Raw genomic sequence first — 12,826 nt, 5'->3', positions numbered from 1 at the left:
GACACCCTAAAAGTACCTTAATTTGACACACAAGCTTCTTGTTTTCACTTTGAGAGACAGCTTTGAGAAGTGAGAGGATCCTTAAACTCCAACCTTTATTTTCAGTGTGAGACTTTTATATAATAAAGTGGAAACCTATTACCCACAAACGAGTTTCTGTGGCCCGCAGTGGAGCATGTCACAATACAGCAGAGACCCTTGAAATACAAAAGAGAACCCTGTTAAAAGGATAAAGCTTCTCTTGCATGTAAACTTTAAAAACCAAACACCCTAACACTGGCTTCCAGAACAATGCTTTCTGGGAAAGGCTGATACAATCCACCTATGGAACAAGACGGGATACGTTTTTCCGAACACAGCAAAACATAAATCTGTTATTCTTCATACATGTCCGTTGTTCAGTGCAAGTTATTTTTCTCTGCTCCTCCGTGGAAAAGCAGTTTTACTACACAATCAACAGCAGCGCCTTCAGAAATAACACAGGAGCAAAGGGAGCGTCTGGTATTCCTGACTTTGGGCAGCTGCTGCACATCAGGTAGGATAAGCAGCAAGAGGAGACGTTCCCCTGCAGATAAAGAAGCAAAGCCTGTTGCTCCTAACAGTCCTGCTCTGCTTTTTCTTCCGATTTGCAAAGGTGTCCGTAGATTTCTAAGCAGCTCCTGTATGGGTAGAAAGTAAAATTTCAGCTACTGAATATTTCTGTAAGGTGCTATGGCTGGAGAAAATGGGGAAGGGGGATGGATGCAGTTTCTGAAAAACATTTTTACAGTATGGATGAAAAGTAATTAAACTGGCTCAGTCTGCGGTCTTGTGAGCGTGCGGCCCTAGCTCTTGGCAAACCTGGGATCCTTGGCAAACGCACCAGCTTTAACAGAAGGGAATGTAATTTTTGGTGTGAGCTACGGGAGGAGGCAGCTGGGAGCCGCGCTTAACTCTGAGGCAGCCGGTGCAAATGTGGAACCCAACGAGGTGTCCCAACACACGAGAAGCTGCACACGCTATCGCTTCCACGTGCAACGTGTCGATGGCCAGGAGTTATGAGACTGCGCTGCTGCGCCCAGGCTTGTGTCGGTCTGTGATCTAGAAGGATCCCAAGCAGCAAAGACGTGGTGGTATTGGGATCTGGTCTGAGTGCAGTTACTCTCGTTAATACATCTTGGAGTGGCTGGTGACGAGCTGGAACAGAGCTCTCCTGCCCTGTGCTAAGGTCTCAGATAAAAGCCAACGGGACCTGTTTGTGGTAGGGAATATCCTCCCGTGGTGTGCTGGCGTGGGGAGGTTTGAGTGAGGAGGGGGAGAAAAGGACACTAAAGTAGCAGTGAAGCTACAGAAGATGGTTAAGTGTGTGTGTAGAGCTGAGACAGGAGTGATACAGAACTGCCAAGTTTGGGAGGAAAATAGGCCACAAACTTACCGACGTTTTCTGGGGCTTTAAAACACCCCATGTAATGAAGAGCTGAGTGAAAGCGGCACCAGAGTGACCAGGAGGAGAGCGTTCTCTCCCAGCCAACAGCATCCACAAGTTCCCCAAACCTAAGCCTCAGCTCCTTCCCACCCATTTTTAAGGAAACCAGCACTTCAGGCTGCCACACCTGCTTCTTGGAAAGCAGCCTCCACTCCTCTGCCGTACAGGAATTTCCATAAATCCCTATTTGCTCTTTGGTAAAGGGTCTGGAGTTCCCACTGTGCTGCCCCACCAGACCCCTTGCTCACACACAGGCCACATGCCCCCAAACCAGGAGAAGCCCACGGTGCTGACAGCAGTGTGACCACTGCTCAGCACCCCAACCTCTTCACCATCCTCCTCCCAGCCCCTCCGCACCGCCGGGATGAGACACAAACGGACTTGTAGATAGAGAGCTCCCGGTGGAGGCTGGTCCTCAGCTCCTCCAGTTCCTGATTCTTGCGCTGCTGGAGCTGGACCCCGTTCTTCAGCTCCTTCAGCCTGTCTTCCAGCTCCTCCACCTGCTCCTGGGGAATAAGAGACACGAGCGGATTAGCTGGAGGAGGAAGGCTGCCTCCGTGCCTGCGCTCCACCACTGCCCACGCTCCCGTCGGGATCAGCCGATCGGTGGTGTTGGTCTGGGCAAGCCGTGGGCTGGCCAACTGCCGTCTGCAAAAACCTCTGCCCAAAAGCTTTGCTTTATTCCCAGGGTGGGAGCCTGGGCTGGGCTGTGATGCGCTGGGTCCTCACGCTTCGCTCGGCTTGTTGCTTTTGTCCCCTAGACTACTTGGGGGGTGTTTTGAGAAGCTGTCAGAACTATATAAACCTATGAGTCAGGAGAAGATAATGAAGGAATTTGGGTGAAAGAAAACGTGGAGAGATGCCTCAGAGTCCCGTCCTCCAAGGGGGATTGCACCCTGAAACCCAAGACAAGCAGTTTTGCAGGGGCTGGTGACCCGGTGCCCAGCTCAGGGGGGAGCAGAAGTGATGGAGGGGACACACACCAGCTTCCAGAAGCTGCTCAGAGCCAGGCTGGGAGGAGGCAGCGATTACGAGCCGAGAACAGGGAGTGTTGAAACGGGAGAGATTAATCGTGGAGCCTCTTTGCCAAATGTGCTCTTGCAGATATTGAATTGCCTTGTCCCTCAGGACACTGCTGGGAGGGATGCCTGGCGCAGCCAGAAATAACCTTCTGGGGAGGCAGCCCGGCCCCTGGGCTGTGGGTGCAGGGGGTGAGACCCCTCCTGGCATTGGGAAGGGCAGGATCTGCCCTGGCAGCACTGGGCTTTTAAAGAAAAGCCACCTTTATTTAAAACTGGCTTTCCCAAGCCCCCCAGCTCAGCCCCGTGCTAGTACAAGCTGTGGGAAACCCACCTGTGCTCAGCAGCATCGCTCAGCTCTGCCGCCGGCCACCTCTGGGAAGGAAACCCCCATCTCCTCTGCCTCATCCCTGCTTGCTGGGGCCATTTCCAAGGGATGGGTCAAAACCAAGTGAGAAGATAATCAGGAGAAACCTTTTTTCCCCAGCAGCTCATGGGGTGAAGCCCCAGCACTCTCCCACCGCATCCCTCCAACCCTGGGTTTGCCCCGCACCCAGGGGCTGCTGCTTCGCCTGGCCCGCGCCAAGGCAGGGGATGCTTTTGGCTTCAACCAGCAGGAGATATTCCACCTCCTCCCCCTCCTCCCCCACCCCACGAGCAAAACCTTCAGCATCCATGTTTCACCAGCTGCAAAGAATGACTCCCGCTCTCTAAACGAGGGGGGCTGAGGGGTGCCCAGCCGGGGCACGTACCCGGTACTGCCCGACCTCTTCATCCCGCTTCTGCTTGACGAGGATGATCTGCTCCTCCAGGCTGCGGTTCTGCAGCCGCAGCCGGCTGACCTCCCCCTGCAAGGGCCGCAGGGCTTCCTTCATGCCCTGGATCTCCCCCTGCATCTCCTGCAGCGCCTTCGCCCCCGCCTCGCGTCTCTCCAGCAGCCGCAGCAGCTGGGGCTCGTAGTGCTCCTCCAGACCCCGCCGGCTCTCCGCCACGAAGCTCTCGAACTCCATGGAGAGCCGGCGGCTCTCCTGCAGGTACAGGTTATCCTGGCGAGACGGCGGAGCCTCCAGCCGTTGCTTCAAAACCTCCTTCTCCTTCTCACAGGTCTCCTTCAGGCGGGACAGTTCGCCCGAGAGCTGCCCAGCCTGGGTCTCCAGCTCCCCCCGGTAAGCGGTGTGCTGGGAGAGGTCGTGCCGCCGGCTCTCCAGCTGGTACTGGCAAGCCACGCACTCCTTGGTCACCTTGAACAGCTTCTGCTTGATCTGCCGGATCTCATCCTTCAGGTTGTCCCTCTCCAGCTCCACTTTGGCCAGCAGCCGACAGGCTGCCTGGATCTCCTCGTGGGCATGGCGGATCTCCTGCAGCGCCGGCTCCCGGAGCTGGCCCAGCTCCACGATCAGGCTGTCTCGCTCCTTCTCCAGCTGCTCGACGGCTTCGATGCACTCTTGGAAGTAATTCCCCAGCTCTTCCAGCGTCAGGCACTGGTGCTCCGTGCCATCCACGTCCAGGGGGCCGCCTGCCCCCTCTGCATCCATGTCCAGTGGGATCCCTGTCCTGTCTGTGTCCGTGTCGGCTGGGATCCCTACCCTCTCTGCATCCATGTCCAGTGGGATCCCTGTCCCATCTGTGTCCATGTCCAGTGGGATCCCTGCTCCATCTGTGTCCACATCCAGTGGGATCCCTGCCCCGTCCACATCTAGTGGGATCTCTACTCCACCTGCATGCACGTTCAGCGGGACCCCTGTCCCTCCTGCATCCATGTCCAGCGGGATCCCTGCTGCGTCCACATCCAGCGGGATCCCTATTTCATCTACATCCACATCCAGCGGGATTCCTGCCACATCCACGTCCAACGGGATCCCAGCCCCGGCTGCATCCTTGCCCAGCTGGGGATTTGACATGTTTAGCTCCGAGGAAGTGTCCCTGCCACCTGCCTGCAGCTCCTGGCAGGTGTCTGAGTTGCCCGTGCATGGGGGTGTCACCCGCAACCCCCCTGCTGGGTCTGATGGGCTGTGTGCCAGGTCCGGGCGTGGAGCAGCTCCTGCAGCCGCTCCCTGTGGGGCTGAGGATGCTCCGGCTTCATCCAGCTGCAGCTCCAGAGGGGGCTCAGGCTCTGCCATCAGGTCCCTGGAAAGGAGAGCAGATGTGAATCAGAGCAACGAATGTAACAGGTCTCAGCCCTTCCCCTCTGCCCTGTGGGATGCGGGTGCCCTGCAGCAGGCTGAGCTGAGGGTGCTCTGGCTATGGCCCTGCTGCTGTGACTGTCCCCATGTCACCCACAGGCTGCGCAAACCAGGCAGGACCGTGCTGGCGTGCTTGGATGACAGCTTGGACCCAAACTGTCGTCTTTGGCATGGGCCAAAACAAGGGAAGAAAATCCTCTTGAAGTGACTGACTGCACGGAGAAAGAGCGAGGGATGCGAACCCGGACCCCAAAAATGAGAGGTGCTTCAGTGCCGACGGGAACTGCCACCATGTCACAGCTGATCTCCCCCAGTGGCACCTCTGTGGGCGCTCCCAGGAAAACTTGCCGGGATTTTAGCATAACCTCATGGCAAGGGAATGTGCTGCTAAAGCGCAGGCTGGCTCCAAGACGGCAGAGATGGAGTAAAGCACCGCAGTCACCACATCCGAGTGAGCGGCAGGGATGGAGTAAAGCACTGCAGGCACGCATCCGAGCAAGCGGCAGCTTCCACAGCAGGAGCACTCCGCTTTGCAGAGTCATCCGATCCTGTCATTGTCCCCAGCCCCGACACCTGCAGCTGCCACCACCAACCACCCGCGTCTGACATTCACCGGGCACTATTTGGGGTAGGATGGAGAGGATAACCCGCAGGGATGAGCCGGGGCTGTTCCTGCTGCTTCCAGGAGCCGGGGCCGGTGGCTTGGGTGGGAGGATGCTCTCACCTCCCGGCCACGCTGCTGAGCTCCTGTCTAGTCATCCCCCAAGGAATGAGCGCAGACTGGCACAGCCCTCAGCTCGCAGCAACGGCTCGATGGAAAGAACTGATTTTCACCGATACTTTCTCTCCTAATAAGGGAGTTTTCGGCAGCGATGACACATCGCAGCCTCCACGGACCCAACGGCCCGGTGGCTGGAGAGGGGCAGCGCCTGGAAAGGTGGGGAAAGGGCTCCGCTTTGGTTTTCCTTGCCCTCCTCCAGCGCCAGCACTTATTAATTCTCCAAGTTCTCAGCTCTGCTTTGCATCAGCAGGGTGGGAGGGGAGGGCAGGTGTCCCACCTTGGCAGGTGGGGTGTGGGGGCTTGCTCCCACCCACCGCCCTTTGTCCCAGTGCCCCCCAGCATTCCCGGGTCCCCCCAGAGGGGCTTTCCCCGCCTAGTCACTCCTGAGGGTCCAGGGATGCTCCCCAGGTGCCAAACCTCAGATCCCCCCACCCCACCCCTGCACCCCAGGCTTTGGCAGCTCTCTCACCTGCCCTATGCCCCCCACCTCACCGAGGATCCCGCGCCCATGGGACTCCCTCCCCGGTGGATACCAGCCTCTTCTTTGCTCACCCTGGGTGGGCTCTTACCTTCCTCCCCTGGAGCCCAGCGCCTCCGGCTCTGCGCTGCACATGGGCTTTGCATGGGGCGGGGGGCAGTTATTAATAAACAGGGCTGGAAATCAGACTCCCCGGAGCAGCCGCTTCACCCAGCCACCGCCTGCAGTGCCAGCTGCGGGCGGCTGCCTCCCTCCGCCCCGGAGAGGAGGAGGAGGAGGAGGAGGAGGAGGAGGAGGAGGAGGAGGAGGAGGAGGAGGGGGAGGGGGAGGAGGAGGGCGGGGAAGGCCAAGCTGCCTGCATCCCTGGCAGAGGCAGCCTCAAGGGCTGGCTGCAGCCAGCCTGCATCCCTGGGGAGCATCCCCCCGCAGCCCCCCACCCCACTCCGGCTGTTCCCACCCGTGATTTATGGTGGAGGTTTGTGTTTTGCCCCCTCCAATCCGTCCCTTCCCACCGCACTGGTGGCTCCTTCCTGGGAGCTGAGGGGCCCCATCCTGCCAGGGTCCTGGGCAGGATGCAGGGGGCTGGGATGGGGACGGGGGGTGCCGGGGAGGGGGCTGTGTGGGGTTCGCCTGCGACACGGGCGGCTAGAAGGGGAAATTCTGGAGGATGCAGCACATGGCCGCCCAGTGCTGTGGCCTCATCCTGTGCACGGAGCAGGGTGCTGAAGGGTGCTGGCAGCACGGCACTGCCCTCCCCTTGGTATTTATTAAAGTATATTAATGTATTAAATACCAATATCTCAGGATTCTTTAGATGCCCCAGGTGGGCCCCACCAACACCCCAGTCATGGAAGAGCGCAGCCACTGCTTCCCCTTCCAGCCATGCCCTCCCTGCCCCCCCTTTCCGCCCGTTCTGGGGGTGAAGGGGGTGACATTTTGCTCTGCCAAGCCCCATGGTGTCTGTGGCACTGCCGCTGCTGCCCTCGCTGCCCACAGATGTGGTTTCCCACCTCTGCTCGCCCGCCGGCCACAGGTTGCCCATCCCCACCCTCCCCCGCCATGGCATCCTACCCCACCCCTCCAGCACTTACATCTTTAACATATATTCATATAAAATACATACTTTAGCTATATCACCACATTGGCACGGGTGCAACAGCACGAGGGCACGGCATGGCCAGTGGGTGCTTGGCCTGGCCACCCCCCACGGTATTAGAGCCAAGCGAGCCTACCTCTGCCAGGGCCCGATCCTGCCCGCTGCCGCGCCCCAGGAAGCCGGTACTCGCTGCTCAGGAAGTCACCAGCTTACGTACCCCAAAATCGCCCAGCAACGCACGCCACAGCTTGCAACATCGCCTAGTGCCACCCTGTCCCCGCGTCACTGACACCATCACTGTCACCTTGCCCGTGCCTTGCACGCTGCCCGACTGCCGAAACCAGGTTTAAAATAACTGCGCTTGTCCATCTCCTGGGAACAGAGCTTTAAAAGGAAAAGGGAGATTTGGGTGGATTTTTTTTTTTCTTCTTTTTTTTTTTTTTTCCACCCTGTTGCTTTTTTCAGCATGACACACCTTCTTTTTCTCTATATTTTTTTTTTCCATGGAGTGCCTCTGTTTGTGCCGAGACTTTTGACTCAATAGGAGAGGAATGCTGTTAATTCGCACAAGTTGCGCGTATAAATATATATCAAGAGCGAAACTGCCAAGGGGGAGAAACCTGCAGGTTGGGGGGGGGCTGGGACCAACAATCCCTTGTAGGGGATGGGGGGATGATGGCAGCAGCGTGGCCAAGCCCCGGCTGGGCTGGATGCGATGAGCTGCCAAGGGCAGGGTGGGGATTGAGGAGCCTCAGCTGTTCCCGGTAAGTGGATACCCCGGCCCTGGCCCCGGCGTGGGGATGTTTTGTGGATATAACCAGGCAACGGTCAGCTCTGGTGTCGGCAGCCGGACCCCGGTGCGCTCGGCAGAGCCCGGCCGGCCGCAGGCACACGCCAAGTCCGGACGTTGCCTATGAAGCGACGTGGACTTTGGTCCGGTAAACAGAGCTGGCGGGGAGTTATCGGCGGCGCTGCCGGAGGGGAAAGCAAAAGGCAGGAGCGTATGTAAGAGATGAAATGTTGTGGCTGGTGGAATAAATGGTGGTGGCTCCAGTCGCTGCCCTGCCCCACCACCCCGGCACGGAGCCGGTGAGCGGCAGACGGGGCCGTGGGGGCAATGAGCAGCAGTGGGTTGCTTTGCCTCCGTGGCGCTGGTGGCACCAGCCCATTTCCCAGTGGATTTTTCCTTCCCGTCACGCATGGCAGACCTGCCCCAAGGGCAGGGACAGAGCTGGCACTGCGGCCTCACCGCCCTGGCACCACCATCTGGGCACCGCCGCGGCAGCCCTGTCCCTGTCCCCATGCTGTTCCCCACAACCTTTAGGGGCAGGTTTGAGGGAACTTCACCCAACTTTGGCACCTCCTTGGCCAGAGGCTCTGGCACCAGCAGCAGCACCATGAGGTGCCCAACCTGCCCAAACGCCAGCATCGGTGGGACGTAGCACAGCCACCCTGGGTGACAGCGCCAGCCCGGCGCCACGCAGCTCCCTGCAGCTCTGTTTGCCAAGGGCGCGGGGGTCCGGCTGAGGCAGGGGCAGCGGTGCCAGCCCCGGCCCCCCGTGCACAGGAGCTGCAATCTGATCTCAGGGGGAAAGTGTGATTCATCGCTGGAGCTGGGAGCGCTTCCAGGGACAGATCCTGGCTCGGAGGGCAGCGGCACCATGCGCTCGCTCCTGCCCTGCCCTTGCAAGGTGGCCCCTTTGCCCTGGCTGGGTGGGGGGTCCCTGGATGAAGCCATAGCTGCTGCGTGGAGATGGCACACGGGGGCATTTGCCCAGGCCTGGGGGGTTGGATGCCACTGGCCCCTTGGGAACAGCCTGGCTCGCTTTGCCTCCTGCCTCAGTTTCCCCAGCTGAGAGCTTGGTGCCCACCATGGCAGTGATGCAGGGGTACTGTGGGAGCCGGCATGTGGTGAGCACCGCGGTTGAGTCCCAGGGGCTGGCACCTGGGGGGTCATCACGCGTCCACCACAGAGATGCCAGACCCGTCACACAGCTCCTGGTGTACCAGCCTGGGCAAAGAGGCTGATCCTGCAAGAGGGAGGCGAGGTCACCCAATGAGGCTGGAGGAGGAGGAGGAGGAAGAGGAGTGCAGTGCGGGCATATGCCCAGCTGGGGCAGAGATGAAAGGGGGAGCCTGAAGGTGCCATCTGCCCTGCAGTGACCTTGGGAGCTCCCCGGGAGCAGAGCCAGACCCTGGCCCCAGGCGCCTGTGGTTCCTGCTTATCTGGGTGCTGAGTCCTGCTCTGCCCTGCAGCGAGACGGGACCAGGAAAGCGCCGTTCCTGCCATAGCTGCTCCCGAGGGAGACGCTGGCCCAGCCAGGGGAGATGAGTGGGGATGGGGGAGGGGGTCCAGCTGCCGGCATCCAGCAGCGCAGCCCATGCGAGTGTGTCTGCTCCCACTCCGGCTTTATCTTTTTCCAGCCAAGATACCGGGCTTTAAACACGCGTGTCACGGCTGCCCGTCCCGGCAGCTCCCATGGCAGCCTCCGGTGTGCGTGTGCCACCCTGTGCCACCTACGGGTGCCCCAAGCAGCGGTCCCGCAATGCCCACCACAGCTGCGTGCTTGCATGTGTCCATGCAGACGTGTGCATATGTGTGCACAAGCAGCCCCGTCACAAGCAGCTGATGCAACAAGTGACCCACGTTATCAGCAGCCCGTGTGCTTGTGCGACGGCGCTGGCAGGGGCCGACGTGGCGGGGTCAGGGCTGAAGGTGCAGGTGAAGTCGTGGTGATGGACACCCAATTTTGGTGATATCCCCAACATCGTCCCAGCTCCCTCCTGGAGCTGCTAGCTGCCAGCCACGCTCCGGTTGTGCCCGGGGATTTCACACCCCGGGTCTGGGGCTGCCATGTGCCCTCAGCCCCACTGAGTGCCTGCCACCAGCTGTGGGGCACTTTATGGGGCAAATCAGCCGGCATGTCCATGGCATCCCACATGGCGCCCCGTGCCCGTCGGGCACCAAGGCTGTGCTGACCTCCCCGTGGGCTTTCCCTCTGCACTGAACCTGGACACTCACGCAGAGCAGGAGCTGCCTCTCATGTCCACCTGGCTGGGACACTACAGGCACGGGTGATGCTCCTGGGAAGCGGTGACAGAGCTGTCCCCTTCCAGCACAAGAGCAACCGCTGCGATTTATTCATCACTGTCTCCGTGTGTGCCATGCCGGAGCAAGGAGCCGTTTGCCTTCACTCTACTGATGACTTTCACGGCCCAAGCACCCTTTTATAAACCCCATTTTTAAACCAGCAAGCACAGTGCTGATTTTTAAGCATCGTAACAACCAGTCCCCGTGTCCCCAACGATCGCTAGCAGGGTCACTGCCGCCCCAGTGCCGGCGGAGAGGGCTTGTCACTGGGTTTTTCCATATCCTGGGGCAAGTAACGTGGAGCAGCTGCTCCAGCTCTGACTCTGGTTCCCGTGGGGGGGATTTGGAGTGAGCGGCTCCTGCTTGGGGACGCAGCGGGGTGGGAAGCAGCACCCACGGGGTTCGGCGGGGCTGGGGCAGCCACGCAAGGACCTTGTCCCCGCCGCCCATGAGTGCCGGAGGTGTTAATGAGTAATGAGGGAGCAGCTGTCCCTCCGGCTGCCCCGGTGAGGAATGGGGCCAGAGGACGGGCTGAGCACACCCCAGCGCACTGGCTGCACCAACTCGTGCCACTCCAGCTTCTGTGGCTGCTGAAGCCCGTGATGTGTGGCCGGTAGCTGAGGAGTTTTGGCACCCTGAGGTGCCATTGGGGATCTCACCTCGCAGGGATCAGGCATGGGGGGCTCCTGGGGCACACGGCAGCCCCCCAGCAGGTGCCTCTGCCTTGGTCTCGTAGGAGCTGAGTCCCACCGGCTGCGCTTCCCATAGGGTCCCCGGTGTCCTTGTGACCGACCTGGCCGTGCAAGTGGAAAATGAGCTGGGTACCCCACAGGCTGCTGGCGCTGGAGCTCTTGGGGAGGGGGCAAACCTTCCTAGGGGTCTCACAAGGGGCTTTGGTGCTTTAGGGAGCTCCTGGACTTTCCTTCTCTGCTATGACTGGGGTTGTAGTGGAGGGATGGCTGAAGGCAACCTTCCTCTTCACCTTCCTCCTCCACTTTCCTTGCCCCTCTGCTGAAAGCTCTTTCCGGAGGGTGGCTGATGCTCTCCCTCTCTCCAGGATTATTTGGACAATGCCCCATAACTGTGTGCAAAAATATTTATCAAACTGCTTCTGCTGACAGCTGAGGAGGGGCAAGATGTGAATAACGGCAACTTTTTTTTTTTTTGGAGGCTAATGACTCGGAAGTTGGAGCCGGCGGTGGAAAGTCAACACAAACGCCTTAATTGGGGATTAGCTTTTCCCCAGCGCAGTTCACCTCGAGGTGGGTCGGCAAAGCCTTGGAGAGCAGTGGCCTGCTCAGCGCTCACCCCGGGAGGGAGCCATTCCCATGGGATCACGGTGGGGCACGGGGATGCCGGGAAATCACTGCCCCAGCGTTTCAGTGCTCATTTAGCTCTCGAGTCCTAAATGAACCTGGGTTCAGGGGGGTGAAGGAGGGGGCAACGAGAGGCAGAGACACAAAAGCACCGTGACACAAAAGCACCGTGAGCCCCAGCCCTTCTGCAGCCATCGCCCGGCTTCGGCGTTGCGTCCCCGATCGCTGGTACCACTAAGACACGCGCTGCTGGTGCCCAAATCCTACAGGAGACGGCACCGTGGGATGGACAGCCTTCTTGCTTTAGAAATTCTTCTAGTCATTTCCAGCAGTTGGCAAACTCATCTGGGCATGCGGCCAGGCCCTTGTGAGCCTCCGGGAAGGATGCGGCTTAAATACAACGATGCAGCTTTTCACATCAGGAAATGCATCCGCACAGGGACCCAAAGCAGCCGAGCCAAAAGCCTGGAAATGCGGCAGAAACCACCCGTTTTCTTGCTAGATTCCCACTGTCCTGCCACCAACCCGCGCACCGCCGGCATGTGTGGCCACTCCGGCCCCGGCTCCGGCGCATCCTGTGGTCCCCTCGTAGCCGCATCTGTGGGGTCGTGTTCCCGAGCCACGCCGGCTGGTGGCAAGGGGTGAAACCTTTCCCGAGATCCGCCGCCATTCCCGGGCCAGCGCCCCAGAGTGCTCTGGATTGCCGGCAGCGGCTGGCAGAGCCACCTCAGGCGGCTGACATGTCCCCCTTTCTGTGTCACTGCATTTTCAGGAGCTGATTTACTGCCGGCGATGGGAAGCAGCGTGGCACTGGGTGTTCCACGGGAGCGTGTCGGTGGCCCCAGGTTGGTGGTGGTTGGGAAGCGCATGCCATCGGCGGTGGCATGGCGAGTGTCACCCTTGGGCCTTGGAGTGAGGGACTGGTGGGGGCTGTGGGGAGAGGGCAAGGGCAGGACACGGCCACTGGCCGTGGCTCCTCTCCTGGGGACAGGGACAGCCACCCCATGGGTGTGTGCCACCGCTCCGGGATGCTGCTGCTGCAGTTGCTCCCACACAGACCGTTCTGCTCCGCTTTTCTCCTGCTGATGCTCGGCACACGGGGCCGGGAAACGGAGGGTGCCACGGGGCAGCAGCCCCCGCCTGTCCCCCCCACGAGGGGACAAAGCTGGGACCCACTGCAGGAGGCGGAGGGGGCACATCTTGGGGACCCCCGACAGATGGGGGGGATGACATCCTGGGGACCCCAAGCAGCTCGGAGGGGGGGCACCTGGGGACCCCTGGCAGCTTGGGGGACACACACCTGGGGACCCTCGCATACCGAGGGGAGGGACCTGGGGACCTCCGGCATCCCGGGAGGGGAGGGCACCTGGGGACCCCTGGTGGCTCAGGGGGACACA

The 12,826-nt window shown here is 60.1% G+C and overlaps 1 protein-coding gene across 2 annotated transcripts; it reads right to left on the bottom strand.

Moving 5' to 3' along the window:
• Nucleotides 1-76: 76 nt before the first annotated feature.
• On the bottom strand, nucleotides 77-7,271 carry SYNC (syncoilin, intermediate filament protein). 2 transcript variants are annotated; one of them, XM_037382133.1, is made up of 4 exons: nucleotides 7,159-7,271; nucleotides 3,237-4,611; nucleotides 1,847-1,971; nucleotides 77-659 (listed from the first exon to the last, which is right to left on the bottom strand). In XM_037382133.1, exons 2-4 carry the CDS (start codon nucleotides 4,602-4,604, stop codon nucleotides 596-598), a joined length of 1,557 nt encoding a protein of 518 aa, XP_037238030.1. In that variant the 5' UTR covers nucleotides 4,605-4,611; nucleotides 7,159-7,271; the 3' UTR covers nucleotides 77-595. The 2 variants fall into 2 exon arrangements, with proteins under 2 accessions (XP_037238030.1, XP_037238029.1); XM_037382132.1 differs by lacking the exon at nucleotides 7,159-7,271 and adding an exon at nucleotides 6,018-6,168.
• Between the last annotated feature and the right edge of the window lie 5,555 nt (nucleotides 7,272-12,826).

This window comes from Falco rusticolus, chromosome 3, assembly GCF_015220075.1.
Source record: "Falco rusticolus isolate bFalRus1 chromosome 3, bFalRus1.pri, whole genome shotgun sequence".
NCBI lineage: Eukaryota > Metazoa > Chordata > Aves > Falconiformes > Falconidae > Falco > Falco rusticolus.
Note: the sequence above shows the minus strand (reverse complement) of the source record. Positions and strands in the feature narration are given on the sequence as shown.